The sequence below is a fragment of the Macrobrachium nipponense genome, chromosome 38, assembly GCF_015104395.2.
Source record: "Macrobrachium nipponense isolate FS-2020 chromosome 38, ASM1510439v2, whole genome shotgun sequence".
NCBI classification, from domain to species: Eukaryota; Metazoa; Arthropoda; class Malacostraca; order Decapoda; family Palaemonidae; genus Macrobrachium; species Macrobrachium nipponense.
This window is the reverse complement of record NC_061098.1, coordinates 60,037,277-60,062,000: the sequence shown is the minus strand read 5'-3', so window position 1 is coordinate 60,062,000 and position 24,724 is coordinate 60,037,277. Positions and strand designations below refer to the sequence as shown.

The 24,724-nt window shown below is 36.6% G+C and overlaps 2 protein-coding genes across 3 annotated transcripts in view; both read right to left on the bottom strand.

The window, feature by feature from the left end:
* The window catches only part of LOC135209741 (thiol S-methyltransferase TMT1B-like), a 597,585-nt gene that overhangs the window by 313,613 nt on the left and 259,248 nt on the right, over positions 1 to 24,724 (bottom strand). The gene's annotated exons all lie outside the window — the stretch shown is intronic.
* LOC135209469 (uncharacterized) lies at positions 1,790 to 24,471 on the bottom strand. 2 transcript variants are annotated; one of them, XM_064242129.1, is made up of 5 exons: positions 24,376 to 24,469; positions 5,700 to 6,005; positions 5,116 to 5,274; positions 4,004 to 4,183; positions 1,790 to 3,216 (listed from the first exon to the last, which is right to left on the bottom strand). In XM_064242129.1, exons 2-5 carry the CDS (start codon positions 5,935 to 5,937, stop codon positions 3,002 to 3,004), a joined length of 792 nt encoding a protein of 263 aa, XP_064098199.1. In that variant the 5' UTR covers positions 5,938 to 6,005; positions 24,376 to 24,469; the 3' UTR covers positions 1,790 to 3,001. The 2 variants fall into 2 exon arrangements, with proteins under 2 accessions (XP_064098199.1, XP_064098197.1); XM_064242127.1 differs by having other exon boundaries at positions 1,792 to 3,216; positions 5,700 to 6,027; positions 24,376 to 24,471.

Genomic DNA, 24,724 nt, shown 5'->3' with positions numbered 1-24,724 from the left:
AACTTTCGCTATCTATGCCATTTGTAACCATGCTGATGACACTTCAAGAAAACTGAGACCCACGTCTTTCATGGGCAATGACAAGCTATGGAACTTCTCGGTATTTATTGGAATAGTAGTTTCTTGTTCTTCAAAGAAATCCAACTTGTCAATATCTCTTCCGTACGAAACGGGATTTGTATCTTATAGACCACACATTATACACACACACACACACACACACACACACACACACACATATATATATATATATATATATATATATATATATATATATATATATATATATACATATATATATATATATATATATATATATATATATAATATATATATATATATATATATATATATATATATATATATATATATATATATATATATATATATATATATATATATATATATATATATATATATATATATATATATATATATATATATATATATATATATATATATATATATATATATATATATATCGCAACTACACTGGTTTACTACATAATGCTAAGATTCCCAGGGTTTGGTCACTACTTGGATGGGTAAGCGATAAGAGATGGAAGGCATAGTCGATACATTAGCTCAGAGACCTTCTGATCAGGGCAATGGGGCCAGCAACCCCATCCATGTTCATAAATCTTCATTGACTCTTGAAATATTACTCTTGATGAATTCCACTGATCTAATATGCTTCTGGTATTCTGGAGCCTCTGAAGACTAGCTAACTAATCGCTTGTTAACCAATCAAATCCGTAATACTATTCAAAATCGCATTTTTGAAAAATTAAATTTCCAACTGAAAAAGAAGCGAAAAAGCTTGAGAACGCTGAGATGGTAGACCATTTCTTTTGGCTATTTATTAATAATATATACTTCACTTAATATTGTGGCTATGTCACCTGATGAAACATTCGCGTTTTTTATGACTTACAATGATTATTTTAGTTCAACAGAAAAGTTCTCTGTTATGAGCTTGTTTATGTTTGGGAAGAAAAGGAATAAAAATCACCCTTCCCAAATAGAGCATTTTATTACATATGCAGAAATAAATTGATTTCCATAAATTAATGTCATGCTAAGCTTCAAAATGAAATAGAAAGCAAATCTTCTTTGACATACTACCTGGTGCTCAACAGAAGTGAAATGAACAGTCACTTGCTGCTTCAAGAACAGGAACCTTTGCTCACATAAGGCCATCTTAATCAGCAGTATCTCATTAAGAGAATTTTTTAGTGTAATAAAAACAGGGGCACACGAATCCTTAGAAATAGGATGGTCGCAAATACCAAGTCAATACTAATTCATAATACACAGAGGAACAGGATCAGGATAAATGCTCAGGGACATTTAGGTAACTTTTCACGAGAACTTCAAGCATTTTATAATACAGCGCTAAAATCAAATTGAATGAGAAGCTGTTAACTAAGCAGAAAAGAAGGAAGATAATTCAAGCGAATATTATTCCACATGGTGTGCGCGAAGCTTCATCGACTCGGCAGTATCGCAAGGCTATTGCCTCCACATCAATGTCAGTCTCACTAATATCTCATCATATTGATTGCAAGTGAGCAAGAATGGATACACGGGGGAATTCAACAGCATCTCCTCTGCAACGGCATTTTTATATCAGCCAAAACGTTCCATACTTATCCTTGGCGCTCGATCACTCGACGAAGTGATCGTCATGTGACCGGAATGCCTGTTATCCAGAGATCCTCGGGTAAGCTCTTGCCAGATTTGTTCTTGTAACATTTACCAGTCTGGACAGTTTTTTTTTTTTTTTTTTTTTTTTTTTTTTTTTGTGGCTTTCGTTTTATATTTCAGACGTTACAGAGAAAAAGAGAGTAATTTTTTTTTTCAATAAAATCGTTTGCTTTCGGAAAGCACTCTTCCCATTTCTAAGGGGTCTACAAGTATGATGATCCAATGCGGTTGGTTTGCTGGGGTCCTGGTTTTCATTTGGCTGGATTTGTGTCAGCAAGAGTCCTAAAAGAACCCGCAAGTATGGTTCGTTGTTTCAGGGGAAGAGAGGCCTGATGTCGACTTCTGGACTCTTGCTTACTAACAGAGACGACTATTTCACAGCCGTGAGGTCCGTCTCTTGTGACTTCTCAGTCGAGATGGATTTGTGATAATATCTGTAGCGCATTTACGTGATTTGGTGGGGTCCTTTTTCCTGCAGTGGATCTTTGGGGCAGAGGGTCATTTGCCCCCCAACCCCAGATTAGTGCCTGTAATTTAGTCTCCCTTATTACCTTTCTTTCCATTGGTCGAGTCGAGCTAAGACAAATATTTATCCCCATTTACAGAGGAGATGCTGTAGGTGAGTGTCTTTCAGTGACTCGTCTTTTTCTCACTCTTTCTCATCCAAAGTCAGTGGAAAAAGAATATGGTGCTGGACGAGTCTTATAACAAGAAAGTGAGAGAAAGGGAAAACCTTTAGTGTCTAATGAAGACCAGACTCGCCATGTAATATTCTCGTGGCTTTAGTGCTCTCATGATGAATAATTGAGTCTAATATTCAAGTATTTTGGTGAGTTCGCTATTATTCCTAAATGGACAAACTGAATGCTAAAAATATTCCTTTAACCTCAAAACAGCTGAGTCTGCCGAAGTGTTCCAAAGGCAAATGTTTTCCCAGTTGCGAAATGTAAATGTTCTGAATATAATTGCTTAATTATACTCTTCTATACATGAATAAGAACATCAATGTTAACTCGAAATTAACAATATAGTTTTATTACTATCTTCGGATAATAGCCAAGTTTTTCACTCTATCTAATGAAAGTCATAAACAAATTTAAAGTAACATCGACCTCATAATAACAGTGCATAAGGTAAAAGGTCCATCTTGTACAACCAACAGCCGATGTTCGACCATTGGCTTCGTGTTTCCTGAGGTAGGACCCATTTATCATGCGAAGATCTCCTCCCTCATCCTCCAATTTGATCAGAACTTCTCTGCTTGTATTCACCCAGACTTGTTTCGTCGTATTCTTTACCACTCTATTCCAAGAGGGTTTGCTTGGCAAAGAACTGCACGACCATCATCTGGAATGTCGTAGATATATTGTCCGGTGATGCCAACAAAATATTGCTCGACGTCTCCACCACTCATATCCACAAAGTTTGGCTGATGTGTGACATTGGTTCCGTCTCCCCACTGGGCTTCTCGTGAGCCCGTCTTTTTGAGGTTTGCCCAGAAGTAAGTACCTGGGGAGAAAATCTATCAGTCAGCAGACAGGCTTCAATTCTGAAGCTGAATATGAGTTACAATACCGCTGTGAGTTCAGCACGGTTCGAAACTGACATAAAATTATGATTTTTTTTTTTTTTTTTTTTTTTGAACCTCACTTAATGAAACACAGACATAATATTACTCAATGGCACTAACATTTAATAATAATAATAATAAAAAAAAATATTATTTTTTTATATATACGGAACTCTTTTTTTTTTCACGTGAAAATGGTAAAATAGGTTCGTGAGAAGTTACAGAGAAAGATCACTCGCCTTCTTTGGATGAAAACGTTGGTTAAATCTAGCATAGTAAAAGGTAGAATACAGAATAACATTCCCACATGGACGGATGTAAGAAAGTACTTCTTATCTAACGTTAAAAATCCTCCAGACAAGAAGGTACAATTAACCTAAAAGGTTTAATGTCTCCTAAAAAAATAAATAAATAAATAAAAAATGAAAGAAGAGCTCCATCGTATAATTTGTCTTGGCATTAAAGCATCGTCCTGATCAGTCAGGATTTGTAGTCAATGTGTATTGGGGCAATTTATTAATCTAGACTGGAAAGTTTCATATGTGTGGATCTCTAACAACGAAAAGAGGCAATAATCATAAGAACACGAGTATCGTACTCAAGATTCGCTTCTGTTGGTCAAGAAGACACCATTGGCCAATACCAGGCCCCCTACACCCTCTAACACCCTTCCAATCCGTTCTGGTTTTAGCCAGAATAATCTAAACCACTCTTCGATCTACTCACGGTCGTAGCGTGACTTGTAGTGAATGAAGAAGTCGTAGGTATCATTAGAATGGGCGATGGTCAGCCTGTGGCCTGGAATCTTTGCACACCGTTCTTTGGCATCTTGAAAGCGATAAACGTACTCCAGCTCCACGTAAAGGAGGTGGTCCGGTGCCCAAGTGTAAAATCCTCCGACACTTGCTGTAGACAAAGATTTTTATGTTCAAGCTTAAACTGAAAGGATGCCTCACTCTAATAGCACAGCAATGCAGTCAGTGAATATGCAAAAATCATTTCTGTCACTGGATGGTCTCATTGTGACCGGTTTAGCCTTAAAAAGCATAATTGTCATATCGTGGTAGACTTATTCTGGAGGGTGGGGGTGGGGGGGTGAGGGAAGGGTTGGGGGGGCACTGACTGCCTCGTGCTGAAACATCGCTAATCTAAGATGTGGGAGGTAAAGTCTTTTCTAGAACACGAACTTATACTTTTAAAATATCTCCGTCGTTTCCACAACATTGCAAAATAGAATAACCATCATTTTAATAAAATGAGTTTTATTTTTACGAGGAAAAAAAAGTCATTAGTGTTTATTATTTAAGTTAGGAAAGAGTTACTTAACAGTAATGACAAGAGAAATTCAGGTCACCCGTTCTACAGAAACCCGACTTATTAAAGTAAAAAAAAAAAGGTAATTAACCAGAGGTCAGACATTATAATATCAAGATACATTTTTTTCAATAAACCTCGGGATATAGAGTGTTAAACAGGAAGTTATCTTCCTTTTTTTTCATTAGCAGAGTTTGTTTGATTGTGGCCAGAAAGTAAGAGAGAGATAAAATGTTGGAGATAAACAAATGGTTACCTGGTTAACAAATCATAAAAAGCATCGCCAGAACTAACACTTCATATTTGAACCCTGAATGGAAGACTTGTGTCTGATTCTTACCAGCATTATTCGCTGGACCAGAAACAACATGATCAGGAAATGAGGGGAAGAAATATCAAAGCACTGATTAAGGCAATCCACATCAAAAGGAAAATTTGCTCAAGAAATTGTGATTATGAAAACTGCGGGGGAGGGGGGGGGGGGGGAGGGGGGAGGGGGGGGCTGGGTGTGGAAGAGCACTCACAGTCTCTGAAGAAGTAAGTTGCACTAGTCATGTTGATCAGGTTGGTTGTCTCTGGACCTCTGTTGATGGTTCGGCATTCCGAGGCCTCCCCCTCCCCTTCGATGAAAGACCAGGCTTTGCACTCTGAGCCCAAGGTGAAGCAGACAGCTCGGCATTTACCTGCGCGTGATTAAAGCAGATTTCGTTTGAATCGTAACACTCACAAACAGTCACAGGGATTCGGGGCTTTGAGGCAGGGAGGAAGGAAGTCTCCTTTCCTCCGAAATAAATCCTCAAGGATTTCTTGAACAAAATTTGGGAACAAGAGGCCTTTGCATGGAGGCCGTATTTACAAATATATATATATATATATATATATATATATATATATCATATATATATATATATATATATATATATATATATATATATATGAATGAATGGCTGCGAAGATAAAGATATGCAGTCTTTCACATTGCAAAACTATTGTATAACTCGGGTAATCTAAATACATTTTCGGTCAAAACGCCTCACTAAAGGAAAGCCTTGTTCAAAAGAGCACCTGAATCACAGAATTCAGAGATATGTAATGAAAAGACACTTACAGTTATCAAATCCGAATCTGATAAGCGTAGCACTATCACGGCTAAACGTCAGATTGGGAGCCGTAAGGAACGCGCCCATCAAGGTATCGTTAGAGAAGGAGACGTTTCGCTGACCCAAGGGCTGACCCGAGGGCTGAACTATTTCGGCAACGGGAGAAAGCAGGAAGGCTTCTGACGTCAGCATCACCACCACCACCAGCAGAATGATTTCCTGCTGGAATTTCTGCTTCCCCTCCATCTGCTGGACTCCTTACTGCACTGATAGGAGGCGAGAAGCGTTGGTCACAAAGCAAGACTTCCTGAAATCTGAAGATGGCTTCTTCAGCACCTGTTGGGAGATGTAGCCCTTAGGTTTATTCTGCCTACTATTTTCATTATTTTTACACAAAGGCAACTTCCACCATCCTATTTCCGAATCGATATGAGGTATTACAATTTTACTCCGAAAGTGACTTGTCTTCTATTATGATATCTACCACAAATGAAAACAATTTCATACTGTCTTTCGATTGCTCAAAAATCTTCATGCATCGGCCGAAAGATATTCGACTCTATTAGAAACCCATTCTGGCACAGCCATGCAACACTCAAATGGTATACTAACGAATCTGCACTTTTCGCATACTAACTTCTTTGTTGTTGTTGTCGTTCTTGTAGTAGTTGTCTATTGTCGTTTTTTTTTGGGGGGGGGGGGTGGGTAGGATAACCCTATGGAAAAGCCTAAAAAGTTCTGAAAAGGGTCCTTCGCGACGAGTTCAAGATACAGGAATTTTAGGATAGGATATTTATGATATTAGAATGAAAATGTAAACAAATAAATGATTGGCATGTTAAACAGTACAGAACCATTATTTTCATCTTAGCTTCAACAGTTCTCCCTTTGCTTAAACCAGATGACTGTCACGCTGTCACTGTGAGTGTCCGAAGAACAATTCTATCCTTTTGGTCGAGGTGTTTCATAGCAGGCAGAGTAACGAGACACTCGATGTGTCTCATTCCTATTTTCAAGACGTTAGTATGACTATAGTAGATTCACATCAACTGTGCATTTGATGTCTAGCCCGTCCCTTACAACGCTTCTGATTGGCTGTTGATAAGCCAGTCACGGGGCTGGAAACTCTCAGTCTCTCGAGAGTGTTCACATAGGCAGCATGTATGTTCCACCTCTCCTGAGGGATACGTCTTTCAGGAGAGGTGGAACATTCATCCTGCCTTTGTGAACCCCCGAGAAAGACAGAGTTTCTGGCCCTGTGATTGGCTTATCAACAGACAATCAGGAGGGTCGTCATTGGACTGGCCTAGACGTCAAATGCACAGCTGATGTGAATCTACTATAGTTCAGCTTTTTATCCCCTGTGAAATTAGGATCTCTTACTATCCGTTCATGCATAAAGATGAATGTTGAAAAATAATAAAGACCTTGTTGCTCAGCTTTCCGATTATTTCTTCTAGCAGTAAGGCCTGTCCCCGTAATTGTACTGTTTATTATTATTATTATTATTATTATTATTATTATTATTATTATTATTATTATTATTATTATTATTATTATTATTTGGAAAAACTCTCTATCGCGAGAGTATATATAATGTTCTAAGAGGTCCACAATAATAACAAATGTTGCGAGTTCGTGTATAATTTAAAAACCCTTTACAATGTAAAGAGTTTTTAAACTATACACGAAATCGCAACATTTTTTATTATTGTGGACCTCTTTGAACATTATTATTAGTATGAAGAAGAAGAAGAAGATAAACCCTTTGCAACCACTGACTTGTAATTCAAGCTTCCAGAGAATTTGGGTTCCTTTCGAAAGAAGAAACAGACGGTCAAAGGAAATAAGAGAGATAAAAAAAAGAAGACCTCAGTTGGTAAAAACGAGAGAAAATAAATCAACAAATTAATAAGTGAATAGATAAAAAAATGAGAATGATTATTTTAGGCTGTAATGCATTGCATCTCCGCTTGACCTTGTGAGGTTCCTATTGCATAACTGTTCCCCAATGCAGCGGTGTGAGGAACAAAGGACCGCTGGAACTGAGAAATTCGACAGCGAGGCCCATTCATTGCGCATTGGTGTGCAATTCAACAAATGCGGTCCCTCGCATTGAAAAGAGGATCGGGGATCAATAGCGAATGTGAAGGAACTGTTAATGTTGAACAGACCCCTGTCATCATGAACCATTCTGTCTATAAGAGATACATCTCAGGCTAAGTTACCTTTGGCACGGGATGGCTTATTTCTCATTAAACTATTTATTTGTTCTCATTTTCTCACTCTAATCAATTTAGAGATGCATCCCTCTTCTCGTCGTCTTCAACTCTCTCGGAATGAACTTGCTAATGAACGGTTAATTGCAAGGTAATTAAAGATTTCACCTGAGGCAAAATGAACCGGGAAAGGGAGACGAAGGAAAGGTGTTATCGTTATTGTTCCGCCACGGAGCTGAATGGAATCACCCAGGTCACACCAATTCTAGAGTACGACTATTCTGTGGAATTTGCAGCGGAGTGAATAAACGCCCAACATTGTTCAGCAAACTGGTGTTTTGCTTGGTGTGGAAGTCGGCGTAGCTTCCAAAAGAAGAGCATAAAATAAGGGTCGTTGTCGTGTCGTTATTTATGGCCCTTTGAAATGGAGTGTAGTTTGCGCAGTAATCACTCATGTTGGTTTAATTGCCGCTGCTGCCGGTGATTGTGAGGCAGTATTTTGCAGTGAATTTAAATTACGATTGAAGGCAAAATAGCAAATCCATTCTAGTTTACAAAGAGTTTCCATCACGAAAGGTGGGTCATCGTTCAAGAACCAATGATCTACTGAGTTTCAGAAATGGTCCACATACCTTTGCTTAGCGAGGAAGAGTTCGGGGGGAAATCAGCGTTAATGCACATAATTAGTACATGGCGGTGTTTTTCGATCCAAGACCCTCTACCACATTATCTTTCCCTGCTCTAAAGCGCTTCAGAGGTATATTTCCACTCTTTTTCAGCCTAAGAATTAGCATGAATACGAAACTGTAAAGAGAGGAGTTGTATAAAGGATGATAAAGCGTTTTAATTTTATTTCCAGCTATACTCTTCAGAACACTTTGAAGGCAAAACCATAAACACCCTCCATCCACGTAAATACTCTGTTGCCACGGAATCTAAGGCAACAGACCGCTAACTCACTTCAGTATTCTTATTAGTTAATGGTAAAATGTCCCTTGGTGAAAAAGAAGTATTTGAAATAAAAATAAAAAATAGTGGTTGACCGGTTCACTCTGCTATGGATAATTCGCCGAAAGCAAATTCAGATTTATTGGAAGGAAGCAAGCAACAAGCAGCTGACACGCACAAGGTCACGTTAATGTCAGTTGTTAACCTTCCCGATAATTGGTACCTAATAGGTTAAATTTCCCATCGACCAAATTCTCTTTAGAAACAGGATTTGCCCTTCGTTTACTGAGAGATGTCCGCGAAAACTTCTAGACCTAGTAAATTTTTTTTTCTATTCATTTTGTAATTTTTGGCCTTCTCGGTGATCACATAATAGAAATAATTCATGCCTGTGATGAATGACGAATTAAGGCAATTCGACGAATATTTATTTCGGTTGCTATATATTTACTCCTCACACCGCTGCACTGTGGAACACTCTCCCCGAGGATGTCTTGCGATTGGAACTTCCAACGTTCAGGTGAAGAAGCGAGTAATGCTACCCTGATATAATTCTCCTTGTATCATACTAAATAACTTACATTTTCATCTATTTAGTTATTACTTTATTAATTTATCTTTTCTTTTTTTAACGACCCTTGTGGATTTGTTCCATATGAATACGGTTCATCCTCTGAATAAGAATAATAATAATAATGATAATTGAAAAAGAAACCCACAAAATTACTGTGTATAGCGTGTTTACTTATAAACATTTACACTTTATTTTACTCAAACTCCACACGTTATACACAGTGATTTTGTGAGTTTCTTTTTCAACCTTAAGAAGAAAGCTGAAAGAAGTTTTTGTTTCGTTAATAATAATAATAATAATAATAATAATAATAATAATAATAATAATAATAATAATAATGTTGGGAAAAAACTCTCCATCACGAGAGTTTATACAATGTTCTAAGGGGTTGAAAATATAAGAATATGAAAAGTTCGTGAATAATTTCTAAATACTTATAAAAGATTTCGAACCCTTCCCTCGGTTCATCTTCAGTCCAAAATAATAATAATAATAATAATAATAATAATAATAATAATAATAATAATAATAATAATAATAATAATAATAATAATAATAATAATAATAATAATAATAATAATAATAATCAACATCGAGAACAGAGCACTGGGGCAATATCTGAAAACAAGTGAAGACAAGTCGCTCAAGAGTGAATGGGAAGAAGGACTATTAAAAGTAGACGAAGACCCAGAAATAAACAGAACAGAGGAATGGCACAAAAAACCAATGCACGGACAATACATGAGACAGACTAGAGAACAAGCAACCGATGACACATGGCAATGGCTACAGAGGGGAGAGCTCAAGAAGGTAACTGAAGGAATGATAACAGCGGCACCAGATCAGGCCCTTAGAACCAGGTATGTTCAAAGAACGATAGATGGAAATAACATCTCCCCCATATGTAGGAAGTGCAATACGAAAAATGAGACCATAAACCACATAGCAAGCGAATGTCCGGCACTTGCACAGAACCAGTACAAAAAGAGGCATGATTCAGTGGCAAAAGCCCTCCACTGGAGCCTGTGCAAGAAACACCAGCTACCTTGCAGTAATAGGTGGTACGAGCACCAACCTGAAGGAGTGATAGAAAACGATCAGGTAAAGATGCTCTGTGACTATGGTATCAGAACAGATAGGGTGATATGTGCAAATAGACCAGACGTGGCGTTGATTGACAAAATCAAGAAGAAAGTATCGCCCATTGATGTCGCAATACCATGGGACACCAGAGTTGAAGAGAAAGAAAGGGAAAAAATGGATAAGTATGAAGACCTGAAAATAGAAATAAGAAGGATATGGGATATGCCAGTGGAAATTGTACCCATAATCATAGGAACACTAGGCACGATCCCAAGATCCCTGAAAAGCAATCTGGAAAAACTGGAGGCTGAAGTAGCTCCAGGACTCATGCAGAAGAGTGTGATCCTAGAAACGGTGCACATAGTAAGAAAAGTGATGGACTTCGAAAGAGGCAGGATGCAACCCGGAACCCCTCACTATAAATACCACCCAGTCGAATTGGCAGACTGATAGACATAATAATAATAATAATAATAATAATAATAATAATAGTAATAATAATAATAATAATAATAATAAGCCCCCAGAGTTGAAGAGAAAGAAAGGGAGAAAATTGATAAGTATCAAGACTTGAAAATAGATATAAGAAGGATATGGCATATGCCAGTGGAAATTGTACCCATAATCATAGGAACACTAGGCACGATCCCAAGATCCCTGAAAAGCAATCTGGAAAACCTAGAGGCTGAAGTAGCTCCAGGACTCATGCAGAAGAGTGTGCTCCTAGAAACAGCACACATAGTAAGAGTAGTGATGGACTCCTAAGGAGGCAGGATGCAACCCGTAACCCCACACTATAAATACACCCAGTCGAATTGGAGGACTGTGATAAAATAATAATAATAATAATAATAATAATAATAATAATAATAATAATAATAATAATAATAATAATAATAATAATAACACTTTATAGTGTTCAGACTTACAACAAACGTTTACTTCGAAGTGTCAATCGATGAAGACAACCTGACGTGAACTTTGTAAAAAGAAGCAAAGAATGAGCAAAGCATATAATTGACGTTTTTTTTTGTGAAGTGATTTATCTCCACGCAAGCAAAAGGAGTCACGAGTTTGTCCCTTTGAAGAGTGAATTCCTGACAAATTTGTTGTCCTTAAGTTCTCGCGAAAGTGATATGTCACTTTTTTTACATAGTATACCCTTAAACACACTTTTTTTAAATCTCTGAGGAGAAATTTGTCTGACATTTAGTTTACTTGTTTTTTGCTGTTGTCTGTTATATTCATAGCTTTCTTAAGGATATGTACTTTTATTATATATATATATATATATATATATATGATATATATATATATATAGATAGATAGATAGATAGATAGATAGATAGATAGATATACAAATGTATATATATCTTACAATTGTGTAATGTTAAGTGAAATCATATATCGTGTCTTGCTTGGAGACAAGCTGAGCTGTAAGGGCAGCTTACTTGAGTGAAGGAATTTGAGTACGCAAGCAGTTTAACCGAGAGACTGCTCGCCCTGTCTTCAAGCATGTACATTCATTTGTACGGATGTTACAGGCCTAATAGTCCAAGGCACTTGCGAAAGTCACATTCCTTTTGGTGAGCACAAAGAGTTCAGGTGGTACACGCCGAGTGTCGGGAGAGAAAGCCCCCATCGTAAAGATGGGTCCTATTCCATGGCTAATTTAGAGACAAGATTCTCTAACATGACTAATATAATGAACTTATTGACATTTTGGGTCTGGGAGTGACTTCTTAGTCAGGAGGGTAGAATGTTAACTTACTGGTTTCTTTATGGGCAGATTTGGGTTTTCTGTCATTATGACTTGTTAATCATTTTGTTCTATTTTATATTCAACTGCTTTGGGTAATAAATAGTATATTTTTATACTTACGAGATCTTAATAGCCTAACGACATGGTTGCAGACAGACGATACCATTGACGACTGGTAAGGGTTCTAATGTGTGTAGTTTAATAAAAAGGGAGGGGGGTAATAGTGGTGGCAGGCAGTTTAAGAGGCTTTTTTATATATTTTATAAGCTGTAGGTATGCTAACGAAGAGACTGGTGACCAGTTAGACATAGATGGCTTTTTTTTTTAGTAGGAAAAGGGATTACAATCATATCACAGGCAACTCGGGGCTCTTTTTGCTGATTCAATGGGTTGGGGTAGTGAGAAGCTGTTCGTCTCTCGGGCTATGTCAGTGTCAGCCATCTTGGGATTCTTGAATAACAGTGTTTTAAAACGTGAAGCGGAAAAGTTTAATTTTCGACGTATCAAAGTGTTTCGCAAGTGTAGTAAATAGTTCACACATATTTGCGGTGCATATACGAATTCGGTTTCCAGTCATATGAAGATGTGAGTGTATTCTCAAGTTTTCTTTCTTATTTTCTTCTTCTTATCTTTTATATTTTTTTTTTACTTTTTGTTGTTGTTTATATTCCTTTTGTTTGTTAGTGGCAAATTTACTCGAGCGGAGTTTTTGTTGCGAGTCACGCCCTGAGAGAGAGAGAGAGAGAGAAAGAGGTGAGAGTTGGCGTGTGTGAGACGGCTGCCGGGGTGGATTGCTTGGTAAGCGTTTTGCATTGTTTTTTCTTTTTCTATCCCCTCCCTTTTTTTTTTTTGCTTTCGTGGGATAATATGCTGGGCGTGGGGTGCGTTTGCCTTTTGTTATCCATTATTGGGGATAAATTTGTGTTAATTTTTCTGGATTGGGTTTTGTGTATATAAATACATTGATGTTATTGAGATCGGGGAAGCTTATAGAACAAAATAGCTTTCGGAAACAGAGAAAAATGGCGAATACTATGAGTACCACAACGCTACTACATCACGTAACAAACGTGAGTGTGCAGGCGTGAGTCCATTCAGAGGGATTGTAGATGGCGTTTTATCACAGCCTATCCAAATTTTTATTGAAGGAGTTAATAATTATTTAGCGGGAAAGAATATATCGGACGATATAGAGGCATTTAGAGAGGCGAAAGCTTTGCTAGATTTCAATAGGGGAGACCTCTCCCATTGTTGCCGGAGTTTCCAATTTACAAAATGTCGTACCTGGATGGACTTGCAAACATTTTTGAAAACAGCGTATGGCTCAAAGGAACACGGAGATATGGTGAGGGGCCTTCGGGGTCTTTATAAACTACTGATGGGCATTAATAGCCTCGTAGAACATAGTTCAAAACTTTTTGACGCAGTGGCGGATTGGGTAGGAAAATTGAAAACATCTAAATGGGCTACAGGGGGTAATCTCTCTCTTGATAACATTCATAAACTGATCTATTTTCCCCTGCTCTTGCACGACGTACCGGATGCAATAGTGAATAGCTTTGATGAAAAGATTGAACCTACTTCAGATGAAGAATTACTTTATACCCAAATTGAGAAACATATGTCTAAATGTCCCACTGTAGATAGCACATTTTTTAATGGGACATGCCCAAGGGATAGAGTGCAAAGAGACACCAAATTTTCTCCTCCCCGTCTGTGTGCAAAATTTGAATATAACAAAAGATCGATCGATCAAAAGCAACAGCAGTTGCACTGTTTCAACTGCAATAAACCAGGGCATCCAAAGAAATTGTGTAGGGTTAAATATTGTGGATTGTGTAAGAGTACTGATCATTATTGGCAGTCTTGTCCATCTCAGATACGGAAAGATGCGAGACCTACACCTCAAGGTTCTGGTAATTATAATGTGAGAACTTCTCAGGCAGGTCAAACCAGAGGACAAAGGGATCGGCGAAATTTTTGGAAGCCCAATCAACAAAAAGGGTACAGGTGATTGGTAAATGCCATTGCGGTCTCGTAGGGGATGCCCCAGAGCCCAGGCCTATAGTCTATGGAACAGTAGGGGATGTGGATATCCCGATATTTATAGACTCGATGGCATCAATAAATCTAGTGGACTATAATTCTTATCAATCCATGTTTTCCAATTACCCTTTGCAACCCTCAATGGAGACGGTGTGTGATGTGCAAGCCTATAGATTAAATACCCTTGGTTGTGTTCAAATACAGTTTACTCTCGGTGGCAGAGTGTTAACAGAACCATTTTTGGTAATGAAAGGAATTGTGTTGGGCAACAGACTTTTGCTTTGTCATTCTGCTTGTAGAAGACACAAGATTTCGATCCATGTGGGTGTTAATGGGATAACAGTCGGGATACCGGCTCTCTTTCTGCCTTATGAGGACGTGAATAGAATGGAGGACATGGAGGTTATTGAAAGAGGAGATGTGCTCGGTGATATTAATGGCAGTGATGCGAGTGTTATGGAGAAAGGTAATATTAAAACCCACGTTGCTGATATGGGAAATGATTACAGGGGTTCTATCAGAGCTCACAGTGATAACAATGATGGTGATGATACTTTGGATGGTGATGTTGATACTAATATTGATGTTATTTCTGATACTAACAATGCTGGGGATGATACTGAGGGTGGTAATGTGTATGGGGCAGTGGAAAGGGGAGGTACTAACCACAAATATAGAGGTGTTTTATCCGAAGATATTATATTACTACCTGGTTCGAAGACTATGGTAAAAGTTAAATTGAAGGAAATGAGAAAACCCACAAATGTCTGTGTTATTGAATATAGCGAAAAGCTTAGAGGGGTTGTTAGCACGGCATCGGTGAACAGTGTATCCAAGGATGGGTTTACGTGGTTAGAGTTGCTAAACTGTAATGATACAGTTAGGAGATACCAGAAGAACACATATATATTGGATTTCCAAGATTGGAGTTGTGATAGTGGTTCATTGGCTATCATAGTGGGGAAACCTGAGTTTTCGGAGGCAGAAATGCAATCGAGGGAACGGATATTTAGCGAACATTTAGCTAATGCGGATTATAGTGAACACGTTGAAGCGATAAGTGGGCTCTTGGCAGAATTTGGGGATACGGTAGCCTTACAAGATGATAAATTGGGGTTGACTAATGTGTTAGAGCATAAGGTAAATTTGGAGAGTGGCACAAAACCCATTTATATTCCTGCATATCGCATACCTTTCAAAATCAAAGAACAGGTAGAGAAAGAGGTTAATAGATGGGAAGAAGAAGGAATCATTAGACCCAGTGTGTCTCCTTACAACTTTCCCCTGTTAGCGATGCCTAAGAAAGACGGTTCTGTCCGTGTATGCGTCGATTTTAGACATTTAAATGAGAAGACAATCCCTGAACGCTACCCAGTCGCGTGCATACCAGATCTTTTTGCTGAAATTGGGTGACATAATATTTATAGCTCAATTGATTTGGCGCAGGGTTTCTTACAGGTCCCTCTTAGTGAGAGTAGCATGGAATATACCGCTTTTTCAGTGCCCAGAGGACACTATGAATTTACGCGAATGCCTTTCAGTTTATCGGACAGTCCAATGACTTTTACCAGGTTGGTGAACACAGTTTTGCACGGGTTATTGGGCAAAAATGGTTTTGTGTATATGGATGACATCCTGGTCGCAACGGACACAATCGTGCAACACCTGGAAGTGCTTACAGAAGCACTTAGGAGGCTTAGATTAGCGGGGTTGAAAATTAAACTAGCCAAGGGCTCGTTCTTGAAAAAGCAGATCACATATCTAGGTCACGTCATATCTAAGGAAGGGGTTAGAGTAAAGGACGATAAAGTCAAAGCAATAGCAAATTTTCGCACCCCCAGATCAAAGAAATAGATTAAGTCATTCCTGGGTATCGCGGTTTCTTCAAGAGGTTTGTGAAAGGGTTCTCTGATATAGCAGCTCCCCTAGCTGATGTATTGCGGGCAGACGTTCAATTTCAATGGAAGAAACCCCAGGCGGAGAGTTTTCAAAAGCTCAAGGACGCGCTAATGAATACCCCTGTTTTGAAGTTTCCAGATTTTAGGGAGCCTTTTACATTAGTGACTGATGCAAGCCAGGAAGGTATAAGTGCTTGCCCTATGCAAAAGTTCGATGGGAAATTTCATCCTATAGATTTTTATAGCAGGAAGTTCAGGACAAAGGGCAGCAACGAGAAGTCCATGGCCACAATAGATAAAGAAGCCTTTGCAATAGTGTCGAGCTTAGTTCATTTTAAAATGTTACTGATGGTGAATAAAGTAGAAGTTCTTACAGACTACAAACGATTACAAGATCTTTTTAATAAACCCGATTTGTCGCCAAAAAGAGCTCAATGGTTTTTAACTATCAGAGATTTTGATGCAAAGCTCAAATATATAGAGGGCAAATTTAACGTGGTTGCTGATGCTCTCAGCAGGAGTTTTCACGACATGGAAGGTTTCCAAGTCGCACAAGTCACTAGTGAGTCCATACAATGGGATATACCTCTCATAGAGCAAAGGCAAGATAAAGACGAGATTTTAGCAGATGCAAAAGCATTTCTAAGAGGGGAATTAGTCAGGAAACGTTATAAGTTGCCTTTTTCGGGTTTGGAGTTAGAAGGTAATCTATTGGTTAGGAAAATTAAATATAAGTTGAGAACCAGTGAAAGTAAAGGAGATACGACACAGATCGTAATTCCGAAGGTCCTAATTCCAGTGGTTTTGGATATAGTTCATTGCAGGTTCGGTAGTCCACACTTGGGAATAGAAAAAACGTATGATGAGGTTTGTGCTAAATACATTTGGAAAAACATGGGGAAAGATGTGGAAAATTTTGTAAGGAATTGTATGGTGTGCAACGCATGTAAGCCTTCAAGGACAACTTCATGCAAATGAAGATCGTATCCTATACCGAGTAGACCTTTTCAGAGAATACATATGGATATCTTGGGGAATTTTTGTGAGTCTAGATATGCAAACAAGTACTTGTTAGTGATAATAGATGAACTTACATGGATAGTAGAAATTTTCCCACTTAAGCATAAAACGGCCGAAGAAGTAGCCATAGCGTTTTTCAAAGGTATTATTTGCAGATACGGCTCACCCGAAGTTCTATTAACCGGCAATGGGAGGGAATATGTGAACAAAACCTTGGAATGTTTAGCTGAAGTCATGGGGATACAGAAAGTAACAATTATTCCATACAGACCCGAGGCTAATGGGTTGTGCGAACGAGCAAACAGGAAAGTGCTCGAGGCTCTCAGGAAAACTGTAGGTGGTAATGATAAGAATTGGGACAGATATGTTAATGTTGTTAGACATAGTATTAACACTATGGTTAGTGTTTCAATTAAAATGTCCCCATTTGAAGCTTTGTTTGGTTGTCCAGCACGAGGCACATTTGATTTCCTAACTATGCCTCATCATGGGGAGGATATGGTCGAGGCATTGGTATCCACAGCAAGAGAGAGACACGCTTGTCTCAGCCGTAATCTCGAATCCACAACCAGAGATATGGTACAGAAGAGTAATAGTAAAACATCTGATCCCAAGATCAATGTCGGAGACAAGGTATCTTTAAAACTTAACGTGAGAAATGAATTAAATTACAAATTAGGCAAGAAGTTTGAAGGTCCTTTTAAAGTCATTGAAGAGAAAATGGAAACAGATTTGTAGTCTTTGAGGAAAAAACAGGTAGGTCAAGGTTAAATCATATCTTGAAATTGAAAAGAATTGGTTGTGGTGATTAATATAGTCGCGCAATTGCATTTTTTTCTTTTTTTTCTTGCTGTCTGTTTTTTGCAATTTGGTGGAGGAATGCTTTCACAGTTTTTTTTTCCTCTCTTTTCTTTCCTTCTACTGTTTTTTTCTTTTTATGCGCAAATCTGCGGCGTTTTGGCGTAAGATTTCTGGGTTAATATTTTACGTATGAATGTGTTGAAATATGGCAAATTTTTGTCTTAGTTGAGAAACGTAATGATAAACATGTGATTATTCCTGCGTGTAAAATTTTTGGGCTGAATTGTTGGGGTTCCACGAGCCGAATAGATGATGTTGGGGTTTTATATGATTCGGGTAATGTCGTGGGGTGTTATGATTTAACGAAAATTTTTTTGGAGGGGGGGATGATTTTTTTTGTTTTGTGTGGGGTTATTAATTAAATGGAGGAAATATTTTTATCACTGGAGTCGTGTTATTTTTAAGATGGTGATTTATATATATATATATATATATATATATATATATATATATATATATATATATATATATATATATATATATATATATATATATATATATATATATATAAGGAGATGGCATTAATCCTTGGGGGTGACTTTCCTTTTTTTTGGTGGTATATAATTATGGAATTATGAATTTATCGTAGTTTTTTATCCCGAATAGGTGATAATTTTTTATATAATTATGTCTTCGAGATAACTTTGGAGCAACTTGGTCATATCCTGGAGATAGTTCTGTGAAATGTGCTGATATGGTTTCAGTATAGAACATTTTTTTGAGAATCATGAGTTTCTGAAGTTGCGAGTCTGACTATGCTGCAGTTCGAAAAACCTGAGGTGTTCACAGGTGGATTTTTTGCTAACGTTGCTGTAATGAATCCGGTTGTGGATTTTTCCCTTTGGAATTGATTACTCGGGGATTTGTACTGTTCTTGTAGATGTTGATTGTGGCATTCCACGGGAATGTATAATGTAAGGGGATTCTTTTCCGGTCGTTTCTGGTCTATGGGATTGCTGTGGTAGCAAATTCCGTAACCGTACACATTCCGTTTTGGGAAAGATATTGAATTATATATGTTTCTTTTCTCTTATGTGTGCTGTGTAATGGGGGAAAGCTCACTTATTATTGCTGTTGCTATCTTATTTTTTTTCCTTTTTCTTTTTTTCTATTCTTACGAGAGATGTTGTAATGGGGGTTAAGCTCCAAATAGCATTTTTATTTTAGATAGGAGATATAATTTGTCAGGGTATGTGAGTTAGATAGAAGGGGTGTTCGGCATTATATTTTATGGATGTTAGTTATATAAACCATAAAGGGGGTTTTGCTGTTAGACTTTATGGGTTCTCTTTTGATAGCGTGTTTGTCAGATATGGGATTATTTGTGAGGATTCAGTGGGTAAAGATTATATTTTGTTTAGCGAGGTATTTTTAATATTTGACTAGTAGATTGAGTATATTAATTAATGACGGATTTGGGGGTAAAGCAAGACTTTAGTTATTTTATGACCATGTAGACCTTTTAAATACAGACTCACAATGACTTTAGAGAATTCCAAACTCTACGTGATGATGGCGATGGAAATGACTTCATTCTACAGTACCAGAGGTCGAGTCAAGTCTGCACACGAATGGCGTTTCTATGGACTGCCTTTGCAAAGGATGAGATGTCTTTGATATACCATCTCAGGATACGTTCTGGGATAAATCAGGAGTCCACAATCTTCGATGAGGCGGGTGCGAGTAGCACTTGCATAGAAGTCACGGGATATTTACTTGATAACGGGGTGGTGACCACGTTTCCTTCAGTAGAAAATGTTGAATCTACAGTTTTGCGACGAGAGGGTGTTGGATACACTCAAGAGGGTCGCAGACGCTGAATAATGGTGCGTGCTGAGTTGTTTCGAGTTGGTTTACGCACTCGTTGAAAGACACTTACATTGATTAAATCCGAATCTTATATGTGTTTGACTCTCCTGGGGAAACGTCAGATTGGCAGCCATGAAGACTGGACCCACTATGGTGTGGTCAGAGTAAAAGACGCTTGGTTGAATATTTCCAGCAACAGGAGAGAGGAGGAAGCTCCTGACATCACCACCACCACTCACAGCAGAATGAATTTCTGCTGGAATTTCTGCTTCCCCTCCATCTGGTAGACTCCTCACTGATAGGAGGAAACAAGTGTTGATCACAGAGCATAAAAATAATTATTTAAAAGAACAGAAAAGAAAAAGGAATCTCAGTCACAGCAGGGTAACTACACAAATAGTGATCCGGCCATCCATTGTCTCAACTATACTATGGTCAGCGTATTGATTTGTCAAAGGATGACAAAGTAATTCATATTAATTATTTTACCAAAGAAAATATCTGGGAAAATTTGACAAGTTGAGAGCGCATTTCATTTGGTAAACGTGATCAATAGATCGTGTATATATATAATATATATATATATATATATATATATATATATATATATATAGATATATATATATATATATATATATATATATATATATATATAGACATATATATATAGATATATATATATAGATAATATATATATATATATATATATATATATATATATATTATATATATATATATATATATATATAGTCTAATAAAAGGAGCCCATAAAAAACACCAAAATGTAGAGAGAAAAGTACTATATTTCAGAGACTGCTGTCTCTCTCTTCAGGTATATGATGAGAAAAAGTTTACAGAAAAGGTGGTATTTATACCAAGAGATTCGTCCACAAGTAAGCCAATTAGGTCACCCCCGGGGGTGACCTAAATTGGCTTACTTGTGGACGAATCTCTTGGTATAAATATCCTTTTCTGTAAACTTTTCTCATTCATATACCTGAAGAGAGAGACAGCAGTCTCTGAAATATAGTACTTTTCTCTCTACATTTTGGTGTTTTTATGGGCTCCTTTTATTAGATGGAATTCTGTTGTTACAGAACACTTTTACCAGTCATATATATATATATATATATATATATATTATATATATATATATATATAGATATATATATATGTATGTATATATATATATATATATATATATATATATATATATATATATATATATATATATATATCTGGGCGTTTCGAAATTAAAGGGCCCCCCACCTCCACAGAACAATGAAGTTTTCTGTTATAGCCTTTCCAAGTACATTATCTTAAGTTTCTATTAAGCTACTTTTCATTTTATATTTCTTGTATTTTCAGACTGAGTGACGGAGTTAGATACAGCCATGGGTAATGACTCGGAGAAAATCAGATGGATTGACCGAATCAGGGCTATAACCTTAAGAGAGGCCAGGGATGCTGTCACATCTTTCATTTCACTTTTCTGGATGGCTAAATACATTAAAAGAGATGAATCCTTTGTTAGAAGAAACTGGAACAAAAACCACATGACTGTCATTGCAAAAAGAGTGAGAACCTTGGAAGGCCTCAATTCCTTTCTCAGCAATCAAAAGACAGCATAGCTGAGGTAGTGGGTAGACCAAGAAAGTCTTTGTGTAAATTGGCCCTTGAACTAAAAGCAAAAAGGGGAAAGAAAAGAAATTAAAGAACTGTACATCGTGAGTTGAAAAAATCTGGTATCAAGCCATTTCATGTTATCAGCAAGCCCAACATCACTCAGCAACAGAAAGAAGACCATACATGGTTTTTTGGTTTATTTCTTAAAGATTGGGATGAAGTTGACTTTCTCCATGTTGCCGCATCAGATGAATTCTTCATCTACACAGTCAGGAAGCCAAATCATAAAAATGACATCATTAGGGCTGCAAAGTTGGATGATATCAGCGATGATGTGCGCTATTGCCAAATTGTGAAATTTTCTAAATGTTTGGGACTTTTTCTCTGTTTCACAGCCAAACGGTTAATGTGGATCATCAAAGAAAAAGGACAGTCATGGAATGGCGAATACTTCAGAGAAACTGTGCTTTCTGGTGGAATACTTCCTTTCCTCAAAGATCCTGAAAATGTGTTATCTGTTGAAGAAGTCACATTTTGCATGATAAGGTACCATGTTTCAAGGCTCTTCAGACACAGTAGCTGCATCGAAACAGCGGTAGCGATTTCTTCTCTTCAAATGAATTTCCAGGTAGCTCCTTTGACCTGGAATGATTGAAAGAGATCCTTGTTCTTTCCAGTTCCTTGAATTTTTCTTTCTCTTCTTGCTTGGCGGCTGCTATGTGCTGTTTCAACATCATGGCACTATGTTTTTACGAGCATTGCGAATTGTCAGTCCACAATATTTGGATCAAGAAATTGAATACATAAGAAAAATAGGGAAAGATTTATGCTATCCTTCACATATATTAGACATTTGTTATAATAAAGCCCACAAAAACTTTTATACTGTAAATAACACACAGAAAGAAAATTCTAAGAACATTCTCAGTTTGCCTTATTTTAACGGATTTGAAACCATTAAACCATTGTTAAAAGCTTTTAATGTCAACCTTGTTTTTTCCTATAATAACACACTAAAAAGAATGTTAATAAAAAATGGCCCCAGAGAAAGCAACAACATAATATATAAAATTCCATGTATGGATTGTCCCTCATTCTATCTCGGACAGTCCAGCAAAGGCTTAGAAGTAAGGCTAAGCCAGCATAAATACTCTGTAAAAACTGGGCAAAAATCTAATGCATTATTCATTCATTTAAGTGAAAACAACCACCGAATTAATTGGATTGATAGTTCAGTAATTGCATGGTCAAGAGATGTCTTATCACGAAATCTTTTAGAATCTGCTTTAATACAACTTACTTTTCATTGTAATTTCAATGTTAGTAGTGGCCTTTTTCATTTAGACCCTTGTATCTGTAACATGTTTAAGAATGACCTCAAAGATATAATTACTGACGTAAATAAAAATCAGTTGCCTGAGAGTTATTAAATTTTGTTGTAATGTATGTCTGTAATGTTTTGTGAATATGGTTTTGTTTACCAAGTTCTGAATAGCTGTCACCTATAATCCTTTAATTGTCTGGAAATTGTATCTGAGATTATTGTCTTAAACCTTTAATTGCACCCATTGTTTATGCTTGTCTGGGAAGGTTTCTTATCTTCCAGGTGTGTCGGATTCTAGGTACTAATCCCTTTATAATCCCTATCTGTCAGTTATACGAACCTTCTTGTATTGTCTTTTCTCGTATCTATGTCAGTATCTGCTCAGTAAAGGACTTTTAAAGTCAAAAGATCTTGCAGACTCCTTCGTTTATTTTTCCTTCGTGGCATTTATCTTTAATATATATATATATTATATATTATCTATATATATATATATATAATATACTAGATATATATAAAATATATATATATATATATATCTATAGCATATATATTATATATATCTATATATTGTATATATATCATATATATATTTATTATATATATATATATATATCTATCTATATATATCCTATATTATATATATTTATGTTTGTTATTATTTATATTATATATATATATATATATATATATATCTATATATATTATAATAGATATATAATCTATATATTATATATATATCTATATAGATATATATATATTAATATATAAATATATAGATATATATATAAATATATATCTATATCTATATATATATATATATATATATAGATAATATATATATATATATATATCTATATAAATATATATATATCTTATATATCTATATATATATATATATATATATATATATATATATATATATATATATAAATATATATATATATATATATACATATATATATATCTATATATATAATATATATATACTATATATATATATAGATATATAGATCTATATATATATATATATATATAATATATATATATCTATATATATATATATATATATGAATAACTGCCACGAATAAATGGAACGTGATGAATATATAAATAAAGACAAATTCCACGAAGGAAAGAGAAACAACGAAATTCTGCAAGACCTTTCTACTTCTCGTCCTTTACTTAGCAGACTGAATAAATATAAAAACAAGTTTACAAAGAAAGCTCGTATAAATAACAGATGGGGATTACAAAGGATAAGAAATGTGTAGTACCTGGAATCCAACACAATTGTGGTGACATAAGAGGAATACTGAAAAATGATAAAAGATCTTGTTACTCTACTTTATATTTTTTCAAGTATTCAGGCCTTCAACCGTACTGGAATTGAACGGTTTTCCTGAGTAAATAGCATATAAACACGTGTGCAACTCAGGGAATTCCAAGCCATCCCAACATACTCCCCGATCTAAAATAACGGGACGGAACAGACAACTCTGTTAATATCTTACCATAAGAGAAGGATGCAAACGGCTCAAGTGAAACAGACCGACTGAAAAGAGGACGAAGAGTACGAGAGTTGTTCCCGCTGTTCTTTCAGCCTCGTGACTGGTTGGGTTTTCCACGGTCTAGGTATATTATATACCTAGAGCGTGCGGTTACCTCCGCCGAGCGAAGCCCACCAGCCTGACTCCCATAGTTTGAATTCGCACCCGTCAATTGGACGACAAACGTCGTTCATCGAACCTGCGGTGCGTCTATTATGAAGTTCGAACCGATGGGTCGTCTTTAAATTGACGTTCGCGCTGCGGCTGAAAGTTTTTGTTGCTGTTGCTTTTTCCATTCTGATGACCTCATTTC

Bases quoted from the DNA above. Each gene is read 5' to 3' on its own strand.
- LOC135209469 (XM_064242127.1), bottom strand. From the start codon at position 5,937: ATGGAGGGGAAGCAGAAATTCCAGCAGGAAATCATTCTGCTGGTGGTG. The intron at 4,184-5,115 runs GTGAGTGCTCTT...CTTTGTCTACAG, and splicing joins AACTTACTTCTTCAGAGACT to CAAGTGTCGGAGGATTTTAC. The intron at 3,217-4,003 runs GTGAGTAGATCG...TTTTCTCCCCAG, and splicing joins CTACAAGTCACGCTACGACC to GTACTTACTTCTGGGCAAAC.